We start from the raw sequence: 25,924 nt of genomic DNA, 5'->3' as shown, positions 1-25,924 counted from the left end.
CTTGTCCAGAGGAACACATTGGGAGAGATAAATGATATGAAGATGGGTATCAACAGGGTATTAGTTATTGACTAAAGAGCAGTGTCGATGTAACTTAATTAGATGAGTTAATGCATACATATGATAAAAAAAAGAAATATTGAGCTATTCTAAAAAGATTACAGTGAAAGCTAAGTCCAGCTTCCTGATTTCTCTTTCTCAAGGCAACCAGTTACCCATTTCTTGTATGTCCTGCCAGAAATGGTTTACATATACACAAGCTCTATGTTTCCTATCGAAAAACAAATGGTGCTATAGGATACACTTGAAGATTTCCTAAGCCTTTTGAAAGACCAGCTCTAAACTCCTGTAAAAAAGCTAGCAGTTTTGAGACTCCTCCTCTTTTCAAAGCAGGGTCTGTGGGTGAGGGTTCAAACCTGCAATGAATTCTGCTCTTGTTGGAGAAACTGTGCAGGTCTGTGGAGATCATGCAACAGGCTTATAAAAGTTTATTGCAGTTATATAGCTACAAAGAGAAATTTACTTCCAGCCCTACACGTCGTGCAGCTGCATCAGTGGTTATGTTTATCACGGGATTAAGGAGCAGCGGCACTCATGTCCACGCTGGCTGCGTGGTGCTCGCTTTGCTTTGGTGCACAGTGGTCATTTACCAGCAGCTTCTCAAACCCCTTTCTCTGCAAAGCACTGGAGCAGGCACTGGCAAAGGGAGGAGAAAAAATCAGACGTGAGCTCTTATGCTCTGTAAACATGTGGAAGCCTTCCAGATCTTGTGAATTAAGCAAGAGCGGGTGTTAAATCTTCGTTTAATCCAAGCAATGAGAAGCCGGCCCCTCCCAAGTTTGCCCTGAGTGAGGATTTTAACACTCCTTTGACAAAGAAATGGGAGAGGGCAATAGAGGAAAGCAGGTGATAAGTGAGTCATGAAATTCACCCTTTAGAAGAACAGCTCTTGCCATCATGAGCCCTTCCTGAGTGAGGTACCCAGGGCTCTTGTGTTAATTCTTGAAGGAAGGGAGGGAGGGAGGGAGGAAGGAAGACCAGTTTTTTTGGTTAGTGTGTGTTTGTTCTAATTCCTACACTGGATGCTGGAATTCAGAAAAATACTCTGTAGCGGAGAAATTAACTTAAGACTTAACTTACAGCTTGGGAGGAAAATTTTGACAAAGCAAACCTGAGATCTAAATGCCGTCAGGCTGGCCGCTTTATTGCTACTCTAAAAAAAGGAGGATTCAGTTTGGGCCTTTGTTTTCTTGTCTGTAAAGAGACAGGTTCAAACCTGTCAGAGGCAGTTGCTGAGTTTCCTTATGACTGACTTATATGTGTGGCATTGATTTTTTTTTTTTTCCCCGTAAGAATCTGGATGAGTCATTCAGAAAGTTAGAAAATAGCAAAAAAGAAAGAAATGAGAAAAGCTAGCCAACGTCTGCCCCACATGCCAGGAAGGTCCACACAGACGGGAAAAATCTGTGAGGTCTCTGTTTGTTTCTCCCCATGCAAATACTCAGCCGCGCTCCGCAAAGCTTGAGTGCCCTATCTGTTCAGCTGCCATTTAAGAAATAAGACTCTGTTCTCCACAGCTTATTCCTTGGAGTTTCAGAGTGTAAAATATGAAGTGTGTATAATCACAGTTCCCAGCATTTCTTGGCATTTCAGCTTTGGCAGCAAGAATGGGAAAAACTGAAGCTTTTATGGCTGGGAAGGCTGAGTGTAATCTTTGTGCTGTGGCACTACCAAAGGAAGTGAGTATGTTAAAAAGCACGTTCCCTCCGAAGCCTGTCTGAGGGGCCGCTGGGCTTTGTTCAGTTTGCTGCAGCTATGGTATATTTTTATGTTCTGTTTGCATGAAAAGAAAGAGGAAGCATCGAGGGCTTACTCTGCAGAGCATTTTCATAGTATCTCACTTGATACGTGATCCAGGAAGGGTGGCCTGGGTCACACCTGGTGTGTAAAGAGTTAACTCTAGAACTGATAACTTCCCAGAGAAGCTCAAGATACTGTACTTCCTAAGAATGAGTTCTCAAGATAACAACTCAGCAAAGAGTTAAGATGAGAAGAATTCAGGAAAGGACAAGCACTTTCAAGAGAAGAATTTCAAGAAATTGCTTTAACTCTGAGTGGGTAGCTTACATGGTGAAGAGGTAGGTCAGCCCCGTATCTTAGTTTTCCCAGGGAAGCCCCAGTCTGCTCCTGTGATTCCCCCTGAATAGCGCCCCCCTTTTACTCAGAGGCCCATTTTGGACAATACATTGCACAGTCACCCTACAAAGAGGTGTCCACATTCTACAACTTTTTCTTTTTTTTCTGTGAGATGGCAGAACCAAAGAAAAGGGGATATGTTTTAGAAGTTTAGAGGGTCCCTCTTCTGTAGGAAAGGAATTCCCCCAGCATTTTCTTTTCATGGACTATTCTCTCCCAGGCCATGAATTGGAAATTTAGTTATTAACCGTTTAAAAGTATCTTTTTAGCATTGGTCACTATCTTCATTTGAAAGACACATGGAAGAAAATTGCTTTTCCCCTGAGTCCCATGTGTTATGTCCTTTGCATGATACTTTAATATATTTGCATGAGAGATAAATTTGTCAGTAGTCATAACTTTACAGGTCCACATTCATCTATTTATTTATGCATCTGTTAAGTCATTTATTCATGCAGCAGATATTCATTGAGACCTACTTTGTGTCTAAGGATATCATAGTGACCAAGATAGGCCAGGACCCTGCCTACAGGAAGCATGTATTCTAGTGTAAGCATATAAAAAAGTAAAAGTAATTGCTCTTGAAAATGACATGGAAGGAAATAAGTGCATTTTTCATGTTTAGTTTTACTTGATAGAGCTAAAGAAAGGGGAGATGAGAGAGACAGACAGCTACCTTTCTGTCCACTTCTTTTGTTGCTGAACGGGGTCTCAGACTCAAATAGCTTCAGAATAGGGACCAAAGGGGACACTACAGTCCCACAGTTCTAACCAAATAGAACTCATGTGTCTGTACAACTAAAGTTCAGTTTAAAAAAGAAAAACAAGGAACCCAAGGCCAGACCACATCGGGCCCTGGCCACTCATTCACTTCCTCCAAAACTCCCAGATGTCCTTTAGCTCCACATCAGTGCCCACAGGCCTGGTTCAGTCCTCCATTGCAGTAGGTCCCCTTGTGGGTCCTCAGAGGAAACGAGGGCAGTATGTATTAGAATGTTACAACCACAGGGAGCTTTTCCACCTCACTTTGGAAACACTGAGCCATCCCTCCAGAGTTTGGATGGCGGCCAGACTCTGCTCTAGGAAATCTGATGGAATATCCCAGCACTGGCAGAAGTGTCACAAAGATCATCTTTCATCATGGAATTTCTACACACTTCTGTGGAGCTCCCGTGAGTCAGCAGGAGGAACTCCACCACGCTGTGGCCCCGGGCCTCCAATCAGAGGGGCTGTGGAAGTTTCCCAGCCCCAGCTGGGGGTTGTCGGGGGGGTACGTGGTGTTACCATACATGCCAGCCCTGGACTGCAGGCTCCTTCGAGTGGGCGATGATGACCCTCCCAAGCCAAGTCTGAACGCCTTGGCTTCTTGAGTGGGCTGTCTTCTGGAAAGCTCATCTTCCCTTCTTCTTTAGCCATCACCCACCCCCTGCCACTCTCCCAGAAAATTTCTCTTCAGTGCCAAGAGTGAGTCTCCTAGAAAACCAGACACTATCCTTAACCGAGACTTTCATGCAGGATGGGAGAGGCTATCAGTCACCTGCCTTATGGCTCCATGGGGCTCTTTCTCAGACCAAGAAAGAAAGAAAAAAGACAACCCCTAAGAAGGAACCTGACTGCCTCTTATTCCCTTTGGCCACACAGTGACTCCTCCTGAACAGACATTTACTGCAGTAGGAAAGTTCCTGCAGCCAGTGGCCTTCCACAAAGCCTCTTTTAAGGCACTGGTGTCTTCAAATGGAATTACCTAGACTCTGTTTTCTTTGAAGGTGAATCAATATGCATAAGTCGTAATTTCCCTGTTAGTAGCTCCTTCCCTTTGGTTCCCCCAGCCTTTAACACAGCTATTGACAAGGGGAATGCCTACTGAAAATTACTGTATATCCTTGATTCCAAGTAACCAGAGATCACAAGATGCTGATGGTATCTGATATGATGAAAATGAGGATACTGGCAACTGGCAAGTTTTTTTGTCGTTAGTTTCAAGAAACTCCCCTGTTGCAAAATCATTAAAGGGGATGGAGTGGGCACAGATCTTAGCATCAAGGTAATACAGAGGTTGGAGTCTTGTTCTTCTCTAGGTATTGATAGGGGTGTGGTTTTTTTCCCGCTCTCTAGGCACAGTGATGGAGGATGGCTTGGTTAATGATATTATTAAGGCCATCCTAGTGACATCTATCCAGGAAGCAAGAATCTAGATGGCCAGAAAAGCGTATGATCAGCTGACTTTGAAAGCTCTTCCTTTTTTTTTTTCTGTGCTAGTCAGGCTTCTGCGTGAGGACAGAATATAAGGGCAGTGGTATGTGCAGACACCCACATTTTCCACTGTGTCAGAAAAGCAAAGTCAGTCTACCCCTCCCCAGTTTCTGTCTTGGTAGATTTGTGCTCCTGGTCACTTCTTTCACCCAAATGGGGGAACCCAATCTCAGATAAGAGGAGGTTTGGCATTACATAGGATAAAGGTGAAAAAATGCTGGTCAGGTGGTTGGGTTTGTCTCACACGTGAGACCCTATGTTGTAAATGGTCTTTCTTAGATGGATTTCTCATGTCTGTAAATGTGTCTCAAAGAGTGGAGCTTGAGGGTATTACTGCACTCAGAACGTATAGTCAGTTTTTTTGCTCTGCTCTCAAGACGGTGCTACTAATTAGATTCGTAAGCATCCCATTTGGCGGTACTTCTTTCCCATCCACGTTCTCACCTTCCCAAGGTGAGCATTATTCTGAGTCATGCCCAGATTCCTGTAATGTGTTATTAACATGGGCGGTAGGGCTGCGTCAGTCCAGGGTCTGGAGAGCTGTGCAGAGGCAGAAGGGAACTTCAGAAAGAACCCCAAGCCCTGCCAACTCTCTTCCAAGGTGCCAAGCCTCAGCCCCCTGCCAAGAGCTTTTGGTTTCCAGGAATCACATTTGATGCAGGTTGTGAGTTATGGCATCAATGCATGTTTGTCTTAAATGGACCTTTGGGTTTGGAAAGTACCCTTCACCCCGCCTGACATACTGTGGTGCACTCATTTTCCCTTGTTTGGCTGGGGTTTGCAACATGCAGGCTCAGAGTAGACCATCGTTAAGTCTTTCCGTGGCCTTTGTTTGACCATGAAGGAGCCGTCTCCACCATTCAGTTACTCATTCAGTTACTCATTCAGTATGTCCTGCACATCTGCTTGGTACTGGGTTTGGCTCTGAAAACCAGAAGATACATAAAACAGGGTCCTTGCCCTCAAGGCTTTAGTCTACTGGGGGCTCCAAATACATACATAAGTTGACAGCTTAAGGCATGGTACCATAAATGGTCAAAGTGAAACGAAAACAGAATGCGATGAGAACACAGGAAAGGAAGCTGTTAATTCTGATGCAGAGGCTTTGGAGAAGAGATGGCACTTGAGCCATAGGTTTTTAGTTAGCAGCAAAATACGGAAATACTTTCCAGGTAATTGGAACAGTAGGGGCAGAGGCCTGGGGGCAGGAAGTGTCCTGTGCTGGGGAATCATGAGGACTCAATGTGATTGAGGGACCAGAGCAGGGGGCGGGTGGCAGTTGAGGTAAGTTGGGGTGAGAACGTGGAAGGTTTTGGATGTGGGCTAGGAGGTTTGGGTTTTATTGGCCTGTCAGTTGAAACCATCAGAAGCTTTGGAGAAAAGAGACTAATAGGAAATAAGTGTGCTGTGTGAAATAGAGTGCAGAGGAGCGAGTCCAGAAGCCAGGAGTTCAGGCAGGAGTCCTTGGAGTAAGTCAGGCAAGACCTAGTCATGACTTGAAGCAAGCCAGTGCCAGTGACGGAGAGAGAAGAGGGATGGGAGATGGAGTGGGGGGAAAGCTGAGAGGACCCTGGTGAATTGCATATGGAGACCAAGGAGTAGGCATTCAAGATGACTCCGAGATTTCCCGCAGAGAACTCTAAAGCTTTTTTTTTTTTTTAACATCTTTATTGGAGTATAATTGCTCTGCAGTGGTGTGTTAGTTTCTGCTTTATAAGTTTTAACTGAGTGAAGACAGCAGTGGGTAATGTCCAGTTTCATCCTTTTGGGTTTGAAGGGTTGACACATCCCTGGTAGCTTTGCCCCCAAATCAGTTAATGGCTGACTTCTCAGGCATCTCTGGATCTCCAGAGAGAGGTGTCAGGGTAGAGGTTTCAACTGGGGAGCCATCTGTCCAGGGTGATATTTGAATCCATGGGCTTCCACTGCACAACTGGCCAGACCGTGTGCTGAGCAACTCCAGGGAATGCCCCTCCGTCAGAGTCTGTGATAATGTGTGTGATGACTATGAATTTCCTAGGCAATGGTGGTAACACGTCTTGAGAAAAGGGTGCCTTTCTCTAATTTGCACAAAGGTGCCATATGGTCTAGCAGCTGTGCTGGAAATAAACCCAGGCAAGGGCCAAGAACAGAACCTCAGGGAGCCGCCTACCCTTCAAGGGAGGGTGGAGGAGGGGCCCAGAAAGGAGACACTTAGGAGTGGTTAGAGACGTGAGGAAGACTGTGTTTATTAGCTGCTTTGGAATTTACCTGACAACGTAGTCCCACTCAGTGAACTCCCATCTTACTTCGGTTTAAGGATTCAGGTGGAGCCCCTGCAAATAGTATCCCTGAGTTTCCCCTTTTCACCTATCCCACGGGTTTCTCCCCACCCCAGCCAATGGGAGAGTTAACAGTCTCCATCCGGTTAGGACCTAGAATGATCAATTCTGTCGCTCTGCTCCCTGAGAGCCAATACTGGGCAGGTGAGCAACAGGCAGAGTGAATAGATGTCTCTGGAATGCCCACTCCAGAGCGTCCCCCGGTGGCTCCAAGAGGGCGGGCCATGTTCGCTGTCCCTAGGAAAGGACACGCCCTCAGGCCACTCACCCCTGTCACATTCGGCTCCAGCCAGAAGTCAGGAGCTGCTGGGGCCACTCCCAGCCCAGAACAGGCAGAACCTCTCTGATGGCCCTGAGTCCTGACCTCTGAGGGCCTGGAAGGGCAGAGGAAGCTTCTTGCCTCCTGAGCCATGCAAGGAAGAAAAGGCATCCCCAGAGCAATGGCTTGGAGGGTGTCTCGACTCATCTGTGGCCTCCCCGACGTGTGCCAGCAGGATGGTGTGAACGCTTTTTGCAGAAGAGAAAGCACGAGCCCCGCCTCGGCTGATGAGTCTCTCCCATGTAGACCTGTCGCTGCTGCCTCCCGGCCTCTGTGACCTCGTTTGCATTGATGGAAAGTTACAGGAGGAGAGAGAGCACCACCTTCCTGGCCAGGAATGTGTCACGTAACCCAGACCAAACATTCCGAGTTCACCTCTGTGTCAACGGGACCCCGGCCCTATAGGCAGATAACACATTGTTCAGAACGGCCGTAAAACTCAGAGTGAAACTGGGGTTCATCAGAGTGGGTGGAACTCCATGGCTTGTACATTACCTACATCAGTCAGTCAGAATGTTCTGTTTCAAAATAATCACTTTTTTCAGATCTTAAATGTTGGTGATTTTTCTTTCATCAGCTGATCCTTTATTTTTAATTTGAGTGAGGAAGACTCCCTTCTCCAACAGGGAAAAAAAAAAAATCACTTGTTCTGTCTCTGGGGCTTGCTTGTTTGGTTCTTAACCATAAGTGAACCTAGGAGCCCTGGCTCCAGAAGCCCTCATGAAGTCTTGGGATAATTTCATACACTACATCCTGAAAACGTGGGTGATTACATAACCATTTTAAAAGAAAGGTCTCTGAAGCAGAGAGGAGGGGAGAGAATTTTTCCATGGCTTCAAAGGGAAAATCTAGGAGTAGAACCCAAGAGGCTGAGGTTCAGGAAATGTGTTCTCAGACTGCCTTCTCTGGAAAATGCAGAGAACCACTGGCTCCCAGTGACGATTTTGGATTTATCAACTTTCAAAAAGAAAGTGGTCCCGTATGATCGGAATTGTGTTCTTTAGTTTTGGCTTAAAGGACTTTCTGAGATTTTAAGTCGATTCTTCTGTAATATTCTGTCCCTTCTGGTTTTGGAGTTTTCCATGAGATGCCTTTTACAAAAAACATCAGATGAGCTTTTCAGAATGATGAAGGACTTCAGGAATCTTATTATTCCTTTTCTTCCCGGACTAACCTTTTAATTTTATGCAAAATGTACAGGGGTAATTTGTCTTGGCCGGTTATAATACTACACTGTTGTGAGGATGCTTAATCACCAGGCATACACATTAGTCATGCGCTGTTGTAACCTACAAGCCCAGCTTTCTTGTATTAACTCTAGGACGAGATTGAGAGCCAGAGTATTGAGTACAACTGGCTGCGTGGCACGAAGAAGTCACCACCAAATGCAGAAAGCGCTCCCATTATTTCTTCCTCATTTCCTAAGCACCCGTTATGTACAGAACACCAACTAGGTATTTGAGGGAGATACACTGGCCAGAAGAATTTTATACTCAAGGGGTGTATGGGTAAAGGGCATGTCACCAGAGTTTAGGGTAAAAAACTAGGGCTTGTTCAGTTTAATCAGCACTTAGTTGCCCACTCAGCCCAGGCACCTTGCTCTGAGGTTAGAGGGCTGAATTAAGCATGGGAGAGACCTGCAGGGAAAACAACAATTACAGTCAGTGCAATCAATGCTGTAATTAGAAGTATGCAGCGAATTCCCCTGGAGCACAGAGGAGAGACATCATGCTTGTCCAAGGAAGGGACGCAGGAAGTTTCTGAGGCACAGAGGCTTCAGTGAGACTGAAGTGGTCAGACAAGCCCAGTAGAGAAGAAGGAAGAAAGATGCTAGCCACAGCTCCTCAAACTATCTGCAGTGGTAAACCAGTGGATTTTTCTTCCTTTCCAATCCATTTAGGACCAATACTTGTATAAAATGTAATAAAAGTAAATTACTAGAAAAATGAACTTTTAAAAAGACATAAATAGAAACCCACATTTTTATTAGATTCAACAGACATAAAATTACTGTTGAAGAGTTATAAAAGTTTCTACATGCTGATTCTCAAGTTTTCTATTTACCTCATTGCTACTTCATTCATTTTCTACGTCCTTGTGGGCCAGTAGCAGTTTGCAGGTGAGTACCAGTCCGCGGACCACACTTTGAGTAGCGCTGCTCTAGGCGCAGAGAGCCTTTGTCCACCAGAGAGCACGGTGCTCATCTGGGAATGTAAAGCAGGCGAGGACAGTGTAGGGAGGAAGTAGTGTAGGCAGGGCCGGCAGAGGCCCAGTGGTGGAGCATTACGGATGCTACAACCAGACAGGAGCCTCTTAAAGTTTCAGACGTTCAGGGACAAGATCAAAACTGTAGTTCTGAAAAGTAACTGGTAGAGCATGGAGAATGGAGGAGAAAAGGGGAAGCGAGACCAGTTAGGCAGTGCAGTGATCCACCTGGGAAGAGATGGGCTGAACAGAGACCATGGCAGTGTGGTGCAGAGAAGGCATCCAATTCTAACTATAATCACGAGGCGAAATTGTCGGTTCTTAGTGATTGACTGGATGTGAGCAGTAGAGAGGGGATGTCACTGAGTCCCATCCCATCATTTTACAGATGAGGAAACTGAGGCCCAGAGAGGTGGCAGAGCTGAGGCAAGAAACCTTGCTTTCTTGCTTGGAACGAGTGTCCTTGTCCCTTGACTAGACAGTGCACCAGATAGTACCTGCATTCCAGCTTGACCACCTGACCCCCTGTGCTGCCTCTGAGGAGAGGGTAGGATGTGTGTCCCTCAGAAGGTTCTGGTGCACCAAGATGCCAGCCTGCCCACTGCCCAGCAGCACTCAGCCAGCCGGCCTGACTGCCTGTGCTCTCCGCTCATGGCCACCGTCTTAATGACAGAATCCACTCCCAGGTTCACTGTGTCCTGTAGTAGTCAGTTGAATTCACATACATCCTGTTTAGGAAGGCAACAGAATTTTTAATATCCTCCTTTTACAGGAACACAGGTTGCTCTCACCTATCAGCCCAACATGAACAGGCAGTCACCAAGCAGGGCCAGTTTACCTTTCTCTCTTGGATGGAATTGGTTTGGTTCTAGATGGGACAGGAAGGATTCATGTCTGGAGCGGGGTGGACTTGAAAGTGTGTTCAGAGCCACAAAGGTTCCTGGGGTACTGTACTGGTCCTAGGTCACCTCTAAGACAGGACCCCAGTAGGCAATGGCAGCTTCATGTCTGCTCCGGAGGTCCCAGATGGGTGCCAGGGTTCCAGCACAAACCAGAATCAACCAGCTTCCTAAGAGTCCCCCACGTCCTCCCTTAATCCAGCTTCTTTGGGGTCTCAGGACCAAACCAACACCAGATGGCAGAGGGAGCGTGCTCTTCAGAATGTCAGCCATTGGGACTTCCCTGGTGGTGCAGTGGTTAAGAATCCGCCTGCCGATGCAGGGGACACAGGTTGAATCCCTGGTCTGGGAAGATCCCACATGCCGCAGAGCAACCAAGCCCGTGAGCCACAACTACTGAGCCCGCGTGCCACAACTACTGAAGCCCGCGCGCCTAGAGCCCATGCTCCGCAACAAGAGAAGCCACCGCAATGAGAAGACCGGACACCGCAACGAAGTGTAGCCCCCGCTCGCCGCAACTAGAGAAACCCCTTGCGCAGCAATGAAGACCCAACGCAGCCAAAAATAAATAAATAAATAGATTTATTTAAAAAAAGAATATCAGCCATTTATTAGGGGCTCAGTAGGTGCAAAGCATGGTGTTAGGCACCAAAGGGAACTCAAAAATACAAAGATAGAAAAATGGAAACAAGGAGGCACCGCCTTGGAGATCACATTTTAGTTGGGAAAATGAGAATCATAAAATAGCAGCCCGAGGCAGGATTTTGGAACTTGTGCTCTCTGCCTGCCCCTTCCTTTGAATACCTGTGACCGTTGTTGGCTTCCTGTGGTAAAGGAAGGTGAACACCAGTGCAGTGGCCTTGATAGAAATTCTTAAATGGTACCCGGAGTTGACTGCTCATCTGTGAAAACACGTGCTAAAAAATATTAATCGATTTAGACACACTGAAAACATACCTTCATTTATCACCATATTGTTTAAACAGTGAACAATTAGAAACAACATCTCCCAAAAGTGGCCTTGCAGGACCTGGGTTTTATCACATCGTTGAATGTACGAGGCCCATCTCCATAACTGGGTTTATGTCCTAGATAATTAGGCAGGGAGAGGGTAGTAGAAAACGAGGACTGGGTGTACCAGTGGAATTTTATCTGATTGCATTGTGAGATGTGGATCCCATGTCGGTTCTTCAGAATGGAAATAAATGTCCCCGGCCACAGCGATGGTATTGATAGCCAACAACAGGATTTAGTGACTTCCCTCTCCTCCTCCAGCTTAGTCTGATTGAAAGAATGGATCACCTGTAGTGAACTGCCTGGCAGTTCAACGTAAGCCCACCTTTTCTCGTTGTGCTGGGCAGGGCTGCTGAGGCTGAACAGAGATCTTTGTTCCTACATCTTAGTGCTTCAGAAAGTGGTCTCAGCAAAGACGTGCAGAGGAGACGAAGGTGTTGGATGATGGGGTTGCACCAGTTCTTGAGACGTTTTGCTCGTTGTTGGCGTCAGGCTGGGGCACTGCGTGGCACGCTGCTTTGGCTTCTTGCTCTCTTCCCCGCAGAGCCCTTTATAAGCCAGATGTGTCACTTAATAACCTAATAGACCTCCCTGCCTCAAACTCAAAAGCTTACCGTAGTTACTTAGAATTTATAAAGTCCGTGTATCCTCTTTGTTGGTTTTGATTCTCATAAAAATCTTAAGTAACCGGCCATGCTGTTATCTGTCATGTGGTTCTTTGTTGTTGTTGTTGACGAGGAAATAATAGCTAATGCTTCCATGGCACTTCAGTGCATTGTGGGCACTGTTTTAAGCAATTCATATTTGAAACACTCATAATTCCCCATGAGGCAGGAACTCTCGTTATCTGTGTTTCATGATAAGGAAATATACGCAGAGTGATTAAGTAAATGGCCCAAGATCACACAGCTAGTAAAGAATTGAGCCAAGACTCAAACCCAGGATGCCTGGCTCCAGAGTCCCTTAACCTCACACTACACCACTTCCTAGGAACAGGCAGACAAAAGTCAGTCAAATAACCTCCTTAAGGGTGCCCGGGGGAGGGGGAAGGAAGCAAATTGAAAGAGGCAAATGGGGGCTGTATTGCTCCATAAGGGCATAATCGAGTATTTGCCCATCCGTCATTCTTGGCCACAAGTCCAGATTCGCTCTGTCCTCAGAATTGATCACTCTGGATTTGTTACCAGATCATCAGCATGGACTATGGTTCCCTAGGAAATGGAAAATATGCCCCACTATCATTGCTGCATGAAACCTTATATTTGCGAAAGGTCTTTAATTGCCTCTGTAATATACATATGGGAATATGTATAATGTTGTGGCATGGATTATTTATGGAATGAAATCCGGGGTCAGTAACTGTTTAGACTAAGGTCAATCACCTTGTGACCTTAACAGTGTTTTAACAGAGAAACTGAGGAGCTGGGGAAAGTGACCAAACTGAAATAGACTTTATTTACTGGATCAAGATTAGTCCAGCATTTAGGCAAGAAGAATGTTAGTCTCCTCTCAAAAAGTATGTTCATCTTCTACTTCTGCTTACAAGTTTGGTGATACTTTCTAAAGTAAAAATAAGATGCATGAGCTAAAAATACTTTTCCCCCTGATTTGTGAATTCTGTTGACTTTTAAGATCTTAGGAAGTTATGATGACTCTTACGCATTTAACAGATTACCTTTATTAAGAAGAATACTACTACATAAAATTGGCGAGTCTTTGGACAGTGTCTCCGCAGACAAGTACTCACATATTTCAAAGTGAACAACTTAAATGTCTGTTTTGAAAAACCTGGGCTCTTTGGTTACAAGACCAAGTACCGGGAACAGACTAGGTAGGTGTTCAGGAAGTAGCAATGACTTCTCCCAAAGGGAGATATCTTAGGGGAAAATGTGATGCTTTGCACATTTTCTCTGACATGCGCAGCGTTAGGAGGAAATCAGTAAAGTTCCTTCTTGGAAAGGAACTCAGATGTGTGTTGCTGTCCTGAGTCCAGCCTGTGATCAGTAGTCTGGGAATGAGCTGTGGAATATTCCAGGCCTACCCTTGGAGTTTGTAATCTGATTGGGAAAAGCAAGACTTTTTATGCAAAACATAATTAGAAAACAAAGCAGTACTGACTGTAATCCAGGACTAAGATGTGAGCTTCACATTCAATTCTGAGGGCCTGGGAGTGGTTCTGAATAGATGTCCTTGGGTTTTTTCAGACTTCCGTTTAGATGGCTCAGGTTTCTGCTCGGATAGGGAGAGCAGGTAACCAGATGAGACCTGTTGATTGTGGCCAAAAGTTCCTGTTCAGGTCGTCCGAGGGCTCCCTCCCTCCCCACCCCTCCCCTGCTCTTCCAGCCCCTCCCCTCTGAGATTGCTATTGCATAAGGTATTACTAATGCTGGCAAAGATTTGTGTTTAGCCATTTGCCAAAAACAGCCTGCTTTTGGGGGTGGTTGGGGCAATAAAATCTCCTTCCTGTCATAAAACATTCCTCCTCACCCCCTCCCAGCAGTACCCACGTCCCCCTTCACGTGGTCTGCAAGGCTGCATGTTCCTTCAGCAAATGGCTGCACCAGCTTCTGCTGCTTGTTTGCCCCAAGCTGTACCCCTGGCAGAGGAGGGACATTACTGTTTCTTCGCAGTGGACTGGCTTCAGGGAACCAGCCCCAGTGACAGGATCTAGTCTCATTAATCAGAAGAGTCTTGGGTTTCCTTAGAGGGAACCAGCCGCAGCTAGACAAGTTAAGATGTCTCATTGTCCCTTACACTGTCTCCAGCGTCTCCAGAAACCATGGCTAGCATTTCCCTAGTGCTGTGTGCCCGGTAACGTTAACAGAGTTTCACTCTGTGAACCCGTTTGTTGGTATTGGCACCGTGTGTCCGACATAAACCTGGTTGGATCCGTCTGGCCCTGCCCATCGCCCCCCCTCCTCCACAGCTGCCCTGATTGTCATTAAAATCTTTCTGCTTAGGAGGGAGCCACGCTCTGATTCCTCCTTATTGGAAATCTTTCCATCCTTCATCTTCATGCACGTGCCCTGCAGACGGCCAGCCAGGGAGGGTCTCCTCCCCGCCTACCGTGACCCCAGCTTGCAGGCTCTCAGTATCCCTGTGACTCACTGATGCTATTTGCGGTCTTGCTGGCTGAGAACCTCCATTTCCTTGTTGGATTTCTGTGGTTGGAAAGCCACGCTGCCCTGGCAGGTAGTTTTCCATGGAGCAGCTGCACTCGGCTCTCTGCAGTCGGGGGGCCTGCGGAGTTAAAGCGGGATTCAGCATGTTGATCACTTTGTGCCCCCTGGACCATCAAGTCCAGGTATGCCGTTGGGCCTGGCATCTTTTCTGTGTGGTCGGAGCTAGGCCCAATGGCCAGGAGTTCCCTGACCACCAAGGGGCTGTCTGAAGCCCTCCACCCTGCCTCCGGCTCTCTCAGCGAATGCTGTCAGGTATCACGTAGGAAGCGTTTTGGCAAGAAGTGTCGCTGAGAGAGGTTTTCTTGGCAACTATAAAATAAGAGTACTGTAAGGAGTGCTAAATAAATTTGTGCCGCTTCAGCCAGGGAATTTCAACCCTCCTGGGAGTGGGGGGGTGTGGAAGGAAAAGATATATATCGAAGGCTCAACTGCTGGTTTGATGGCTCATTCATTGGATGGTCCTAAGGAGGTGTGTGACCTGCAGTGTGGACATTAACCAAACTCATTGCCTCTTGCATTTGTCCAGAGAGTCAACGAATGTTTTCTTTGCACTTATTTTTCCTACCATAAGACAAGGCAAGGGGCAATCTTTCAGTCCCTTTGCTCAAGTTAAGTTGGTCCTGTGTGTACACAGGAGTGAAGGTGGAAACAGGCGACCTGCATATCAAGTGCACCAAACACCAGCACTGGTTAGAGCCCAGCACCTGGTCTGTGGGGGGTTAGTTCGTGAGTCCCTGGCCCCGTTTTAAAGGGAGTATAATAGCCAGACTCGCCACGGAGTCATTTTTGTGATCATTTCCCATCTCAAATAGCTGTTGGGAAGAAGTATGAAAAGGTAGGGGGAAAAGAGCCACAAAGGAGCCTCTAACACTTCCTGGGTTGGAAATTGTTTTACCGACTTTCATTTACCGGAAAGTTAAGTTATTTCGCATTTACCTTCATAATAATGAATGTTCATGCCTCATGTATTTGTTCTTAAGCTGATGTTGCAATAGATCAGCCTCACAAACACCAGATAGATTGTCACTTCATGAGGACAAATGGCATGGGGACCTCATTTAATAATTGGGAACGTTGCTTCTTTTAGCAGGGCCTCATTTTCGTACTTAAGTTGGTTAAGACTACAGGGACATGTCGCAGGGCTATGGAAAATACCAGTGCTATCCACAAGCATTGGTAATTTCAGTGGCTCAAAAAATGAGCTTATGACAACAGGTCAGAATTCTGAGTCCACAAATGTTCACATTCCCTAAGCGAGTAAGGTGATTTTTTTCAACGTTCCCTTACGGCCCGGGTTCCAGAATAAATCCTTTCCATTCCTACCAGTAGATCACTTTCCCTCCACATCTTCCTTGGGAATTACAACCTTAAACAGTAGAGAGACCAAAGAAAAGGATTAAAGCCAAAAGATGTAAATACATATTTTATGACTGTTTGCTGGCTATCAAAGTAATACGTAATTCCTATAAAATTTAGAAAATACAAAAAAGGAAAAATCATTCATAAACATATAACCTAGAAATAAACTTGTAATCGTTTTCTTTTAGCTTTTCCCACCTCTCCCTTTTCCCTCCTGTCTTTCTTTCTTCCCTCTGTCCCCCACTCCAACAACTGTAACATAAGAGAATATTGAAAATACAATTTCGTGTTCTGCTTTTTTATTTAGAATCGTATCAGTCTGTAAATAAGTTGTGAAACCCAGCAGCTATAAAAAGATTGATAGATTTGACTATATAAAAATATGAAAGTTACCATAAACAAAACAAAAACAAGCTGAACAATAATATTTGCAACCCATATAACAAATTACTTCTATCCATAATGTATAAGGAGCCTCTAAAAAAGAATCTAAAAAATAACTCAAATTTTAAAATAGTAAAACTTGTGAATAGGCAACAGACAGAAGAAATACAAATGGCCATTAACCATATATATATTTTAAAGATTAATCTCAATTATCAGGAAATGAAGTTAAAGCAATGAGATCATTTTCCCCTAGCAAATTGGCAAGGAGACAAGGATGATTACATCTAACCTGAATAAGGAAGCTAAACGGATGCTCTCGTACACTATTGGTGGGAGTATAAATTGGTACTAGCTTTTTGGAGGGCCGTTGCTCAACAGCTATTTAAATTTTAAATATTCATACCCTTTGACACAGCATTTCCACTTCTAAAAATTTAACCCTCCTACAAGAGTGCAAATAATGTTCATTACTCCATTGTTTGAAGATGCAAACAATTAGAAACAATCTAAATGTTCATAGAGAGGGGACTAGTTAAATTATGAAACATCTTTATAATGGAATTTTTTGTAACCATTACAAAGAATGAGGCAGATCTACAGGATATAGAAATGTGTCCAAAAGTTCATTAAGTGAGAAAAGCAAGTTAATTCCTGATTTATGGTAGTGTAGCATTAAGAAGAAAAGATTGGACGACTAGGAACCTGTCATTTTCGCCATAATTTTTTCAGGAATGACCAAATTTTAGGTAATGAAAATAGTACTTGTATAATCCCCAAAGAAATAACTTTCAAAAGACAAAAATTCTGTCATAAATATTTCCCTGCATTTTTTGCCCTTCATACGATTTTAATAGCTTTCATAAAATTCTGTCATGGATATACCGTAATTTATTTAGCTGTTCCCCTATTAATAAATAAATTAGCTTGCTTCCAAAATTTGCTGTTATGCACAATACAGCAACAAACATCTTTGTAAAATAAGACTTACGTTTACACTCTCCAAATCATCACTTCATGTAGCAGAGGTTGACAGTTTAACCTAGAAAGAATCCATAAGATGGTTTTGAATGTAAAAGGGTAATGTTTTCTAATCCTTTTAAATCTTAACAGGACCACATATGATCCACTGGAAGCAAAAGAGTTGGATCCCTGCTTCCCGGCACTCAGCTATGCTACCCACTCTGACTATCATTTCTCTGTAGTGTTTGTGGTCTCAGTGTGAAAAAGACCAGGGATGTTATCCTCAGGATACACTTCCCAAAGCTTAGTACCAAGCCCTCTCCTTTTTATTCCATTCTCCCTCCCCAGGTGAACTCATCCACACCCAGCTAATGACTTGCAAATTTCTATCCTTTGCCTGGCCTTTCATCTGAGTTCTAGCCATGTATATTCAGCTGCCCATTAAACATCTCCACTCAGATGTCTAAAAAATACCTCAGTATGTCCAAAATAAATTCTTTGAGCCAGAACATGCTCACACCTTCTTTCCTTTTACCTTCTACGTCCTTGCATTACTAAATCCCATTGCTTTTTTTCCCCTAGTAGTTCTCCATCGATGGAGTTCTCTTTACCTTACTGCCCCACCCTGATCCAGGCCACCATCAGTTCTTTTCTGAATACTCCATTAGCTTCCCAGCTGGTCTCTTCATGTTTGTTCTCATCCCCTCTGACCTATTCTCCTTCCTGTGGCTGGAGGCTTGTTGTGAAATCAGATTAATGCTATCCTTCTCCTGTGGAAGACCTTTCAGTGGTTTCTTTTAACTCGTGGGCTGAAGACTGAAATCTTCCCTGGACCCTGGTATATCAGGCTCCTGCCATTTCCTGCCCCCTTCAATATTCTGAGTCCCTTGCATATTGCCTGGCTCACAGATGGCACCCAAAGCTTTGCTGGGTGGATGAATGTCTGAATGTCTTCTCTGAGGTGACATGAATGGCATTACCATATCTAACTTGTGATAAAACCAAATTTTAGGCTTTTGTTATTTCAGTGACTTTTCAAAATTCTTTTACCAATTTAATACAGTCCGTCTTGCTTTGAAAACATGTCAAGATTATATAAACCCACGTATTCAAAACCCAAGCCAGCCCTAAATGGTTTTGTTTTGAAACTAAGATCATAATCCAAATTCACTCCCTTGGCAAATGCCACCTCTTAACTCTTGCCCACATGCCAGCCTCTCTTCCTTAGAAGAGGGCAGCAAGTTACCTTCTCAATATTTGACAACTAGAGAGGGATTTGCTATGCATTCCCTTACTCCTGTACCTTCAAGGATTGTGTGAAATCCAGTCAGCTCCTCCATGCACAAGCTAAGAACCAAAGCAAAAAAAGTATTTTTCCAGAATTTTGATCATGCCTTTAATAATGTGCACAAAAATGGCCTTTGGGCATAATTCAGGGTCAGGATATTTGTTGATTTTCAGATGGTTCTTGTTTCTCAATTGATGTAGTCCTCTCAGGAAGCAGTCTACTAGGAGGATTAGCCAGTGACACAATAGTACTGCATGGAAGAGAGTGTGCCTGTTGTAGTGGGTTTGGAGCCCAGGCCTTGGAGGGAGGTGAGCAGAGCTGAGTTCAAATCCTGACTCTATCCCTGGCTCACTAAATGATGTTGGTGTAGAGCCTACTTCATAGGGTTGTTTTGAAGGTAAAATAAGAATATGGATAAAGCACTTAGCATTTAGTGAACATTCAATGTATGTCAGCTGCTAATGACACTGATTGTTGTTGTTATTATCATCATCATCGTCATCCACAGAAGGTTTTTTCAGGTTCTCTGGACACACACATACCCCCAAATGAGCAAACAGACAAAAAGCAATATACTTACAATAGTGTATTGACTGTATATTTTAGGAAAACTAATAGCAAAGTTGTACTTCATTAAAAAATTGTTGTCATTTAGATTTAGATAGTAAAGTATGGATAAATGAGATGATTTCATGTTTTGGATTTGCTTCCAGATCTGGAACAGGTGGGTCAACAAGGGAGAAAATGCACAGCTGAAACAGGATTGGGCATCGATAGCGGCTTTTGCTGTGAGATCACTGCGGGAGTCGTTGTGTTATTCACTATACTTTTGTATAAGTTTGAAGTTTTCCAAGATAAAAATTTTTGTAAATACATTAAAAATAGCTACTGAATAGCCTCTTAGATGCATTCTTGTTCAGGGAGCCAGCTCTCAGCTCACTGTCCTTTATTTCTTTTGGAAGAGTAACTGATTCTAGTGATCTAAGCAGTAAGTCTCTTGTCATTATGTTTTATGACTCTCAGAATAGCTCATGGTGGAAACAAAATAAATACAATTTCTGAATTTCCTTTGTCTTCAACCACTTGAGAATCCTCTCTGAAACCACTGTGGGCATTTTAAGTAACCCTGATTACCCAGCAAGAACAATGTACCTTTCAGACCATCAGGGAGGGTAAAATAACTCTTTCTACCCTTCTGTGCTTGCATAACAAAGGTATAGCTATTAAATACAAGCGCTCAATAAGCTAATGCGTGATGAGCCCGTAACTGTGTATTCAGCAGTTTAGGATCTGAGCCTCTGCCCTGTATGAACTTGTAGTCTTCATTGTGTAGCCTTGTTAACTTTGGCTGCCGAGTTACATGTGGGCAGAGGAGGCTGAGGAGCTCCAAAGCCAAAAACGGACCTCTGCATATTTCATATTCAATTCGGGAGTCAGAGGGTGACTTTTTTGCTTTTTTTGTTGTTGTTGTTGAAGTGAAGATATCTATTTACCCTTAGAGCGGAAGCTGACCGTGGCCATAAATGGTTCTGTAACCTTTGCATCTGTTTGAAAACCCTCTTCCGTCTGCGTGTAAACCAGGGGAAAGGATTATGCTTGGGTCCTCTCTGCTTTATAATTGCCCCTCTCAAAGCAGTTTCTTTCCTCCAGCTTCACTAAAGCAAAGAATTTGAACTTATATTTCAGGGCTCTTCTTTTCCCCTGGAATCTCTCTCTAAGGGGTAAAGCGCATGGATTTTTATGGGTTTAATTACTTTGGAACAAAAGTCCCAGTGAAGTTTATGGAACTTCCTTCCTTCCCCTAAAAATAAAACAGGCTCTGAACTGACCAGCACGACTCACTGTTATCCATCTGACATTCTTCTGCTTATGTCTTTGGTCAGCATCTTCTGCCAGCCCCGAGCTGAGACTAAGGAGGAATAAGGTTCAGCCCCAGCCACGGGGGGAGACAGGTGCATAGACAGAGTCTTCTGGAGTGCAGTGAAAGGTGTGCTGTCGTAGGGCTCCGAGCTGCGTGCTCCGGGGGCAGAGTTGACTAGCTGGGGACATTAGAACAGACCCCACAGTGGAGGTTGGAGATATCTGGGCTGAGGGCAGAACTGATAGCCTGGGATTCTGTTATGCTCTTAATCGAACCCCCTTAGCATCCCAATTTGAGAGTTTTGTCCTATTAGGTAGCATCTGGTGTGAAACGAGCAATGGCATTTCCCTCAGGGCTGGTCCGGTTCTGAGAATACCTAAAATGAGACTGCAAACTCAGGACTGAGGTATATAACCTGCCTCTGTGTCCTGGGGCATCCTATGACCAGGCTGAGGCTCATCCCCAGCGCTGCTCGGGTCTGTGTCCTGAGTGTCGGGGCTGTGTTCCGAGACTGCTGTGTGCAGAGGGCATCGTGACGGGCAGCTTAGAAAACTGATGACAAAGCACTTTTCTCTCCCCGAGCAATTCCTGCTACCTGTGACAGCTGCTGAGCAGTAAACAACCAAACCCCTTTACCTGGGTCGTTAGTGACAAGCTCTCCTGTGCAATCTCAGGCCAGCTCTTTAGACCGTTGTGGGTTTCTGTTAGCACTTGTTTCTGCTACCCAAGGAAATCCTTTCCGAGCCCTTATCAGGCACTATATCAGCCTCTATCAGCCCTTCAGGAGAGTTCAGAAATGCAGTCACCCTGTTTGGCACTGTGAGAGAGTCAGAGCGCTCTGGGAGCAGGACCACACGAGCCTGGACCGCTGGGCTGGAACATGGTGCTGGTAAAGCCAGTCCCCAGGCTCGGGCCCCCCACGGCCTTGGTCTCTCCTGAAGCCACAGACTAGAGGTGGCTGGCCGAGGTTAGAGATTATAATGTTTGCATCAGTCCCCAGAGGAGCCAGACAACCGGGCGCTAATAGGGCCTCGGGTCTGAAACCACTTCTGGAAGAACAACTGCGTGAGACCGTGCTCTTGGCAGTGGCCGTGACCAGTGTCATCCTCACCCCCAACCTGTGCTTTTGGGATTCCGCCTTCACGCTGGCTAAACAAATCTTGCTCACGCTGGGTGTGTGTGTCTAGGGGTCAGTGGAGGAGGGTATGGTTTCCACAGACCACAGCCCACTGAAAGCATTGCTTGTGAGGGAAGTGGGATTCTGCTCAGGGAAAGGGGTGGGAGCCTGATTGGAGGACGGAGGCCGGGTTTGGGTTAGAGGCAGAGGAGCCTCGCTTTCCTGCGGTGGCTGCACAAGTCCCCAGCACATCTTTGCCTGACACCCGGGAGACGCCTGGAGCGCAAGCACAGAGAGGAGGCTGGTCTGAGAAAGCTCTGCTGCTCTCACCTCGCTTATCGGGGATTCCTGGAAAACAGGACTTGGTTTTCATTCCTGGGTGTCTTCCAGTGACCACTGTCTGTAAGACCTGCATGGTCCAGCTGGATCAACTCACAGCGCCCAGTGTGGAAACCAGTCTCGCCAGTTCTGTCATCACCTGCTTCCTCTGAGCCACAGCGTGATTCTGGGCTGGACAGAGACCAGCCTTTCCCATTGGGCCAAGCAGCCCAACAGACCTTTATTGTCAGAGCAGGGATGGGAGAACAGAGCTATGAGTGCCTCGACACAGCCCACTGGGGACGTGAAGATGCCCAGTGAGGGGCCGCCAGCACTCCTAACAGCACAGCCCCAGGAGGCCGCGGCCGTGGCAGCCTCCCACCTGGCAGGCGACTGCAAACCTCCAGGGAAGGGTAGGCACCTAGCATCGCCTTCTGGCTGGGCAGCTTTTCCTTACCGATAAGTCCGCGTGGCTGCCTCTGAGCACGTCATTCCTTCAAAAACCAAAAGCAGAAAGGTGTCGCCCCACAGGCAAAGCTGCTTCTCTGGACCTCTCCCGAGGCTGAGCTTAGAGGCTGGCAATGGCGTCGGTGTGTAGGACTCTTTCCCAGTTTGCCATGGTGCCAGACCTCCGTCTTTAATGATGCCCGGATATGCATGGCGATGGCAGAGGTGGCGCCAGAAGCCTGTGTTGGGGAGGGGGTGTTCGGGGAGCACTGCCTTTCACTTGCAGACAGTTTTATTAGCATCCAACCCATGTTCCTGCCTCCACTGAGGCCTTTTACCAGACAGTTCTGCTTCTGGAAACGCACTTCCCTTAAGTGGATGCTGCTCCTAGGGGTTGGGCGAGGGACGGTAAGTGCCTTTTTGTCATGCACTCACCATAATATCTGAGGCTTCTGTGTATCTGGGGTACACCTGAACAAACCCTCTTCTTACCCTGTTTTGCTTTTCCCTGGTTCTTCACGTCCCCACTGACCCACTGAATCTAAGACAGAAACTCAGGGGTCATCAATTTTGCCGCTTCTTCTCATCTCCCTCTAAATGGTCATCGAGCCTTAATACTAACTGTGTTTTCACCAAAGCACTGCTGACTGACCCCCTAGTTTTCATTCCATCTGTCACTGTCCTCGTTCAGGTCATCTCTTCCCTGGACTGCTTCAGCTGCCTCCAGCTGATCTCTTCTCATCAGCTGGAAATCTTAATTAGAGAGCTTCAGTGGGTCACTTTCGCCTAGTATCTAAATATCAGAATTCCTTAGTGTGGCATTCAGGATACTTCACAGTTTGGACCTAACTTTGCCTTCTAGCCCTGGCATTTTGATGGCCCCCGTGTTCCCATGCGAGCCCCCTCTCCATCCTTCCTACACCACGTGGGGTTCCTGAGCCCACCTGCACCTCACACCTCTGCGTCTGCTCCATGTAATAGCCTTGACCACCTGCCTACAGCGACCTTCTCACACCCCTTCCCTGTCTGGAAGATGCTGACTCATGTTTTAAGACCCAGCTCAATGTCTGTTTCTACTGTGGAAATGTCCCTCTCCCCTCCCACTAGAAGGAATGAATTGTTCCTTCTTGTGTTTCTCACAGTGCTCAGTTCATACTTCCTTTGTGCCGCTTGTATTATACAACAGTTGGTTCTGTCTCCCTCCCCAACCCCCTTCTCATGCTCCTCTCCTCCCTCCCCCGTGTGTGTGTGTGTGTGTGTGTATGCATGTATCTCTATACACACACATCTATATGTATACATTTTGAACAAATATTTATTGAGTGCACTATGCTAGGCACAATGGTGAACAAAACCCACCTGGTCCCTCCTCCATGGAGCTTACAGTCTAGCAAATATTTGTCTCCCCATTATACTGTGAGTTCCTTAGGAAGAAGGATCGTCTGTACTCTTCATGCCTATCACAGTCCGTGCCACACAGTGGCCACTTGCTCCGGAATGTTCACCGAGTGAAGTCCAGTGGGCAGAGATAGATGCCAGAGAACAGGGGGCGGGTGGGTGGATGTCTCATGGGCTTAAGGTAAGTGGGAAGCCTGGAAGTCACGTTCTCAGTTTCTAATGGGCAACCTGTGTTTTGATATGTGGTTAGCCCATTCAGATGGAACCATCGTCTAGGGACCACGAGGCAAACGTCAAGAGCAGATCCAAATTTGTTCTCCAGATAACACAAGGAAGTGTGTTCCCTTTGAAGGGTGTGTGCAGAAAGCTCTCCCAGCTGCGTGATCTCCCATCCCGTGACCCAGCTCAGCCAGGTGGATGGCGTGGGGCCTGGCTGCCCCACCACATGCTGCTTTTTGTTTCTTGCAGAGATCTGAAACTGGACAACGTACTTTTGGACCATGAGGGTCACTGTAAACTGGCAGACTTTGGAATGTGCAAGGAGGGGATCTGTAACGGGGTCACCACGGCCACCTTCTGCGGCACACCCGACTACATTGCTCCAGAGGTGAGTGTGCTTGCTCCTTGAGCAGCTTTGGAAATCCAGGCTCTCTAGCAGCCCCGTCAGAAAAGCCACACAGGCTGCATTGATGTGCTGCAGCCTGGTGGGCAGCATTGAAAGTTGACGCCTCCAGACTCCTTTGTGGCTCATTGGGTGAATGATGGCTGAAAATGTCCTTGGTTCCTCCCGATACAAATGTGAGTCAAAAAGTTTTGTAAACTTTGCAGTTGCTTTAGGGTTTAGCCCTGAATGAGGACAAAGTACGTTCCAGGCACAGCTGTTTAATTTTTTTCTTTGCCTCTACTCAGTTGCTTTGATCCCAGCCCCATTTAGCAGAAATAAAGACAAGCTCTTGAATCTTTCCCATAGGAGTGAGTGAGCCCACAGATACAGTTCCTAAACGCTTTCTGGTTTGGATCTGCATATACTATTCCTTTGGCCTAAGCAGGCCATAGATGTTTGATCACCTGGATGACAAGGCCTCTGAATTGACCCCAGGGAGAACAGACCACCCTCTAGAGACGGAATGAAACACGTATGCCAATGCAGGAAACTCCCTTGTTTTACTTCATCTCCTAATCCATCATTTTCCTTCGTCATTAATGATGCATTTGTTCATCAGATGCACGAAATTCTTCTCACATTACCCCTGTGCACAGATCCTCCAGGAGATGCTCTACGGGCCCGCAGTGGATTGGTGGGCAATGGGCGTGCTGCTCTACGAGATGCTGTGTGGCCACGCGCCCTTCGAAGCAGAGAACGAAGATGACCTCTTTGAAGCCATACTGAACGATGAAGTGGTCTACCCGACGTGGCTGCATGAAGATGCCACAGGGATCCTGAAATCTGTAAGTCTGGTGCGCTCGGCCAGCTTTTGAACTACTGCAAACCAGCTTGACGAGTGTGCTTCTTGGGCTTCAGCTTGGTTTGTTTGTTTTTGAATACCACCCGCCAGGAAGCTACCAGCTCTAACTGAAATCTGTGTTTTAATCTGTAGAATCAAAGAAGCAGGGTTTTCTCAGGCTGTTTTTTTTCTCTTACGCAATAGTTATTTTGGAGCCGATGCATGAGCAGTTGATAGCATTGTTTGCCATATATCAAGTATTTCTAGCACTTGTGGCTTCAGTGTAGGTGAAGTGATGCTCCCGCTTCATCCAGTCGGGACACCTAAGGCCATTGGGTCATGTGAACAGCACTCCCGGTTGTTTCGATACGGATTGTGTTTCTGTCGGCAACATCGAAGGATGAAGGGGCCTTTCCCGTAGTGCTGGGAGAGGAGAAGAGAGGTTTTCCAAAGTTGTGCAAGATCGCATTTGCTTCCATGTTATCCTTGTGCAAGTCAGGTGCCAGGCCCAGGATTCAGGTGCAGTGTAGAATATCACACTGAAAAAGTCTTTCATTCGTGCATTTAAGGCATTGTGCTGGAAGCCTTATTTTCAAGTGTGGAAGAAAGTGGATCTGATGCTTTATGTTGAAAATAAGAAAGTAACATGTAATGAGAGAATAACATATCATTTGGGTCAGTTCTGTGTTAGAAAATCAGGTATTATTTCCCACTAAATGCATAGGAGGAATAAAGATGAATATTCTTCAAATAGGGAAAACTCAGAACAATCCATTCTCTCCTGGATAGTATCTATGGGATAAGAATTACTTTGCTCAAATCATATCCTTTCCAGTGATTTGAGACAAAAAAACTAATTAGCCATGCTGGTGAAAGACTTGTCTCTCTTTAGAAATTGCCAGTCACAGGGACTTCCCTGGTGGTCCAGTGGTTAAGACTTCACCTTCCAATGCAG

At 45.8% G+C, this 25,924-nt stretch overlaps 1 protein-coding gene across 1 annotated transcript in view; it reads left to right on the top strand.

Moving 5' to 3' along the window:
* Positions 1 to 25,924, top strand: part of PRKCH (protein kinase C eta) — a 222,216-nt gene that overhangs the window by 175,860 nt on the left and 20,432 nt on the right. Inside the window, exons 11-12 of the mRNA XM_060004442.1 lie at positions 23,993 to 24,131; positions 24,785 to 24,973. Coding sequence (XP_059860425.1) covers positions 23,993 to 24,131; positions 24,785 to 24,973 — 328 coding nt within the window. The remainder of the gene's footprint in view (positions 1 to 23,992; positions 24,132 to 24,784; positions 24,974 to 25,924) is intronic.

The sequence above is a fragment of the Delphinus delphis genome, chromosome 2 (genome assembly GCF_949987515.2).
Source record: "Delphinus delphis chromosome 2, mDelDel1.2, whole genome shotgun sequence".
Lineage (NCBI taxonomy): Eukaryota > Metazoa > Chordata > Mammalia > Artiodactyla > Delphinidae > Delphinus > Delphinus delphis.
The sequence above is the reverse complement of the archived record's forward strand: the minus strand, read 5'-3'. Positions and strand labels throughout refer to the sequence as shown.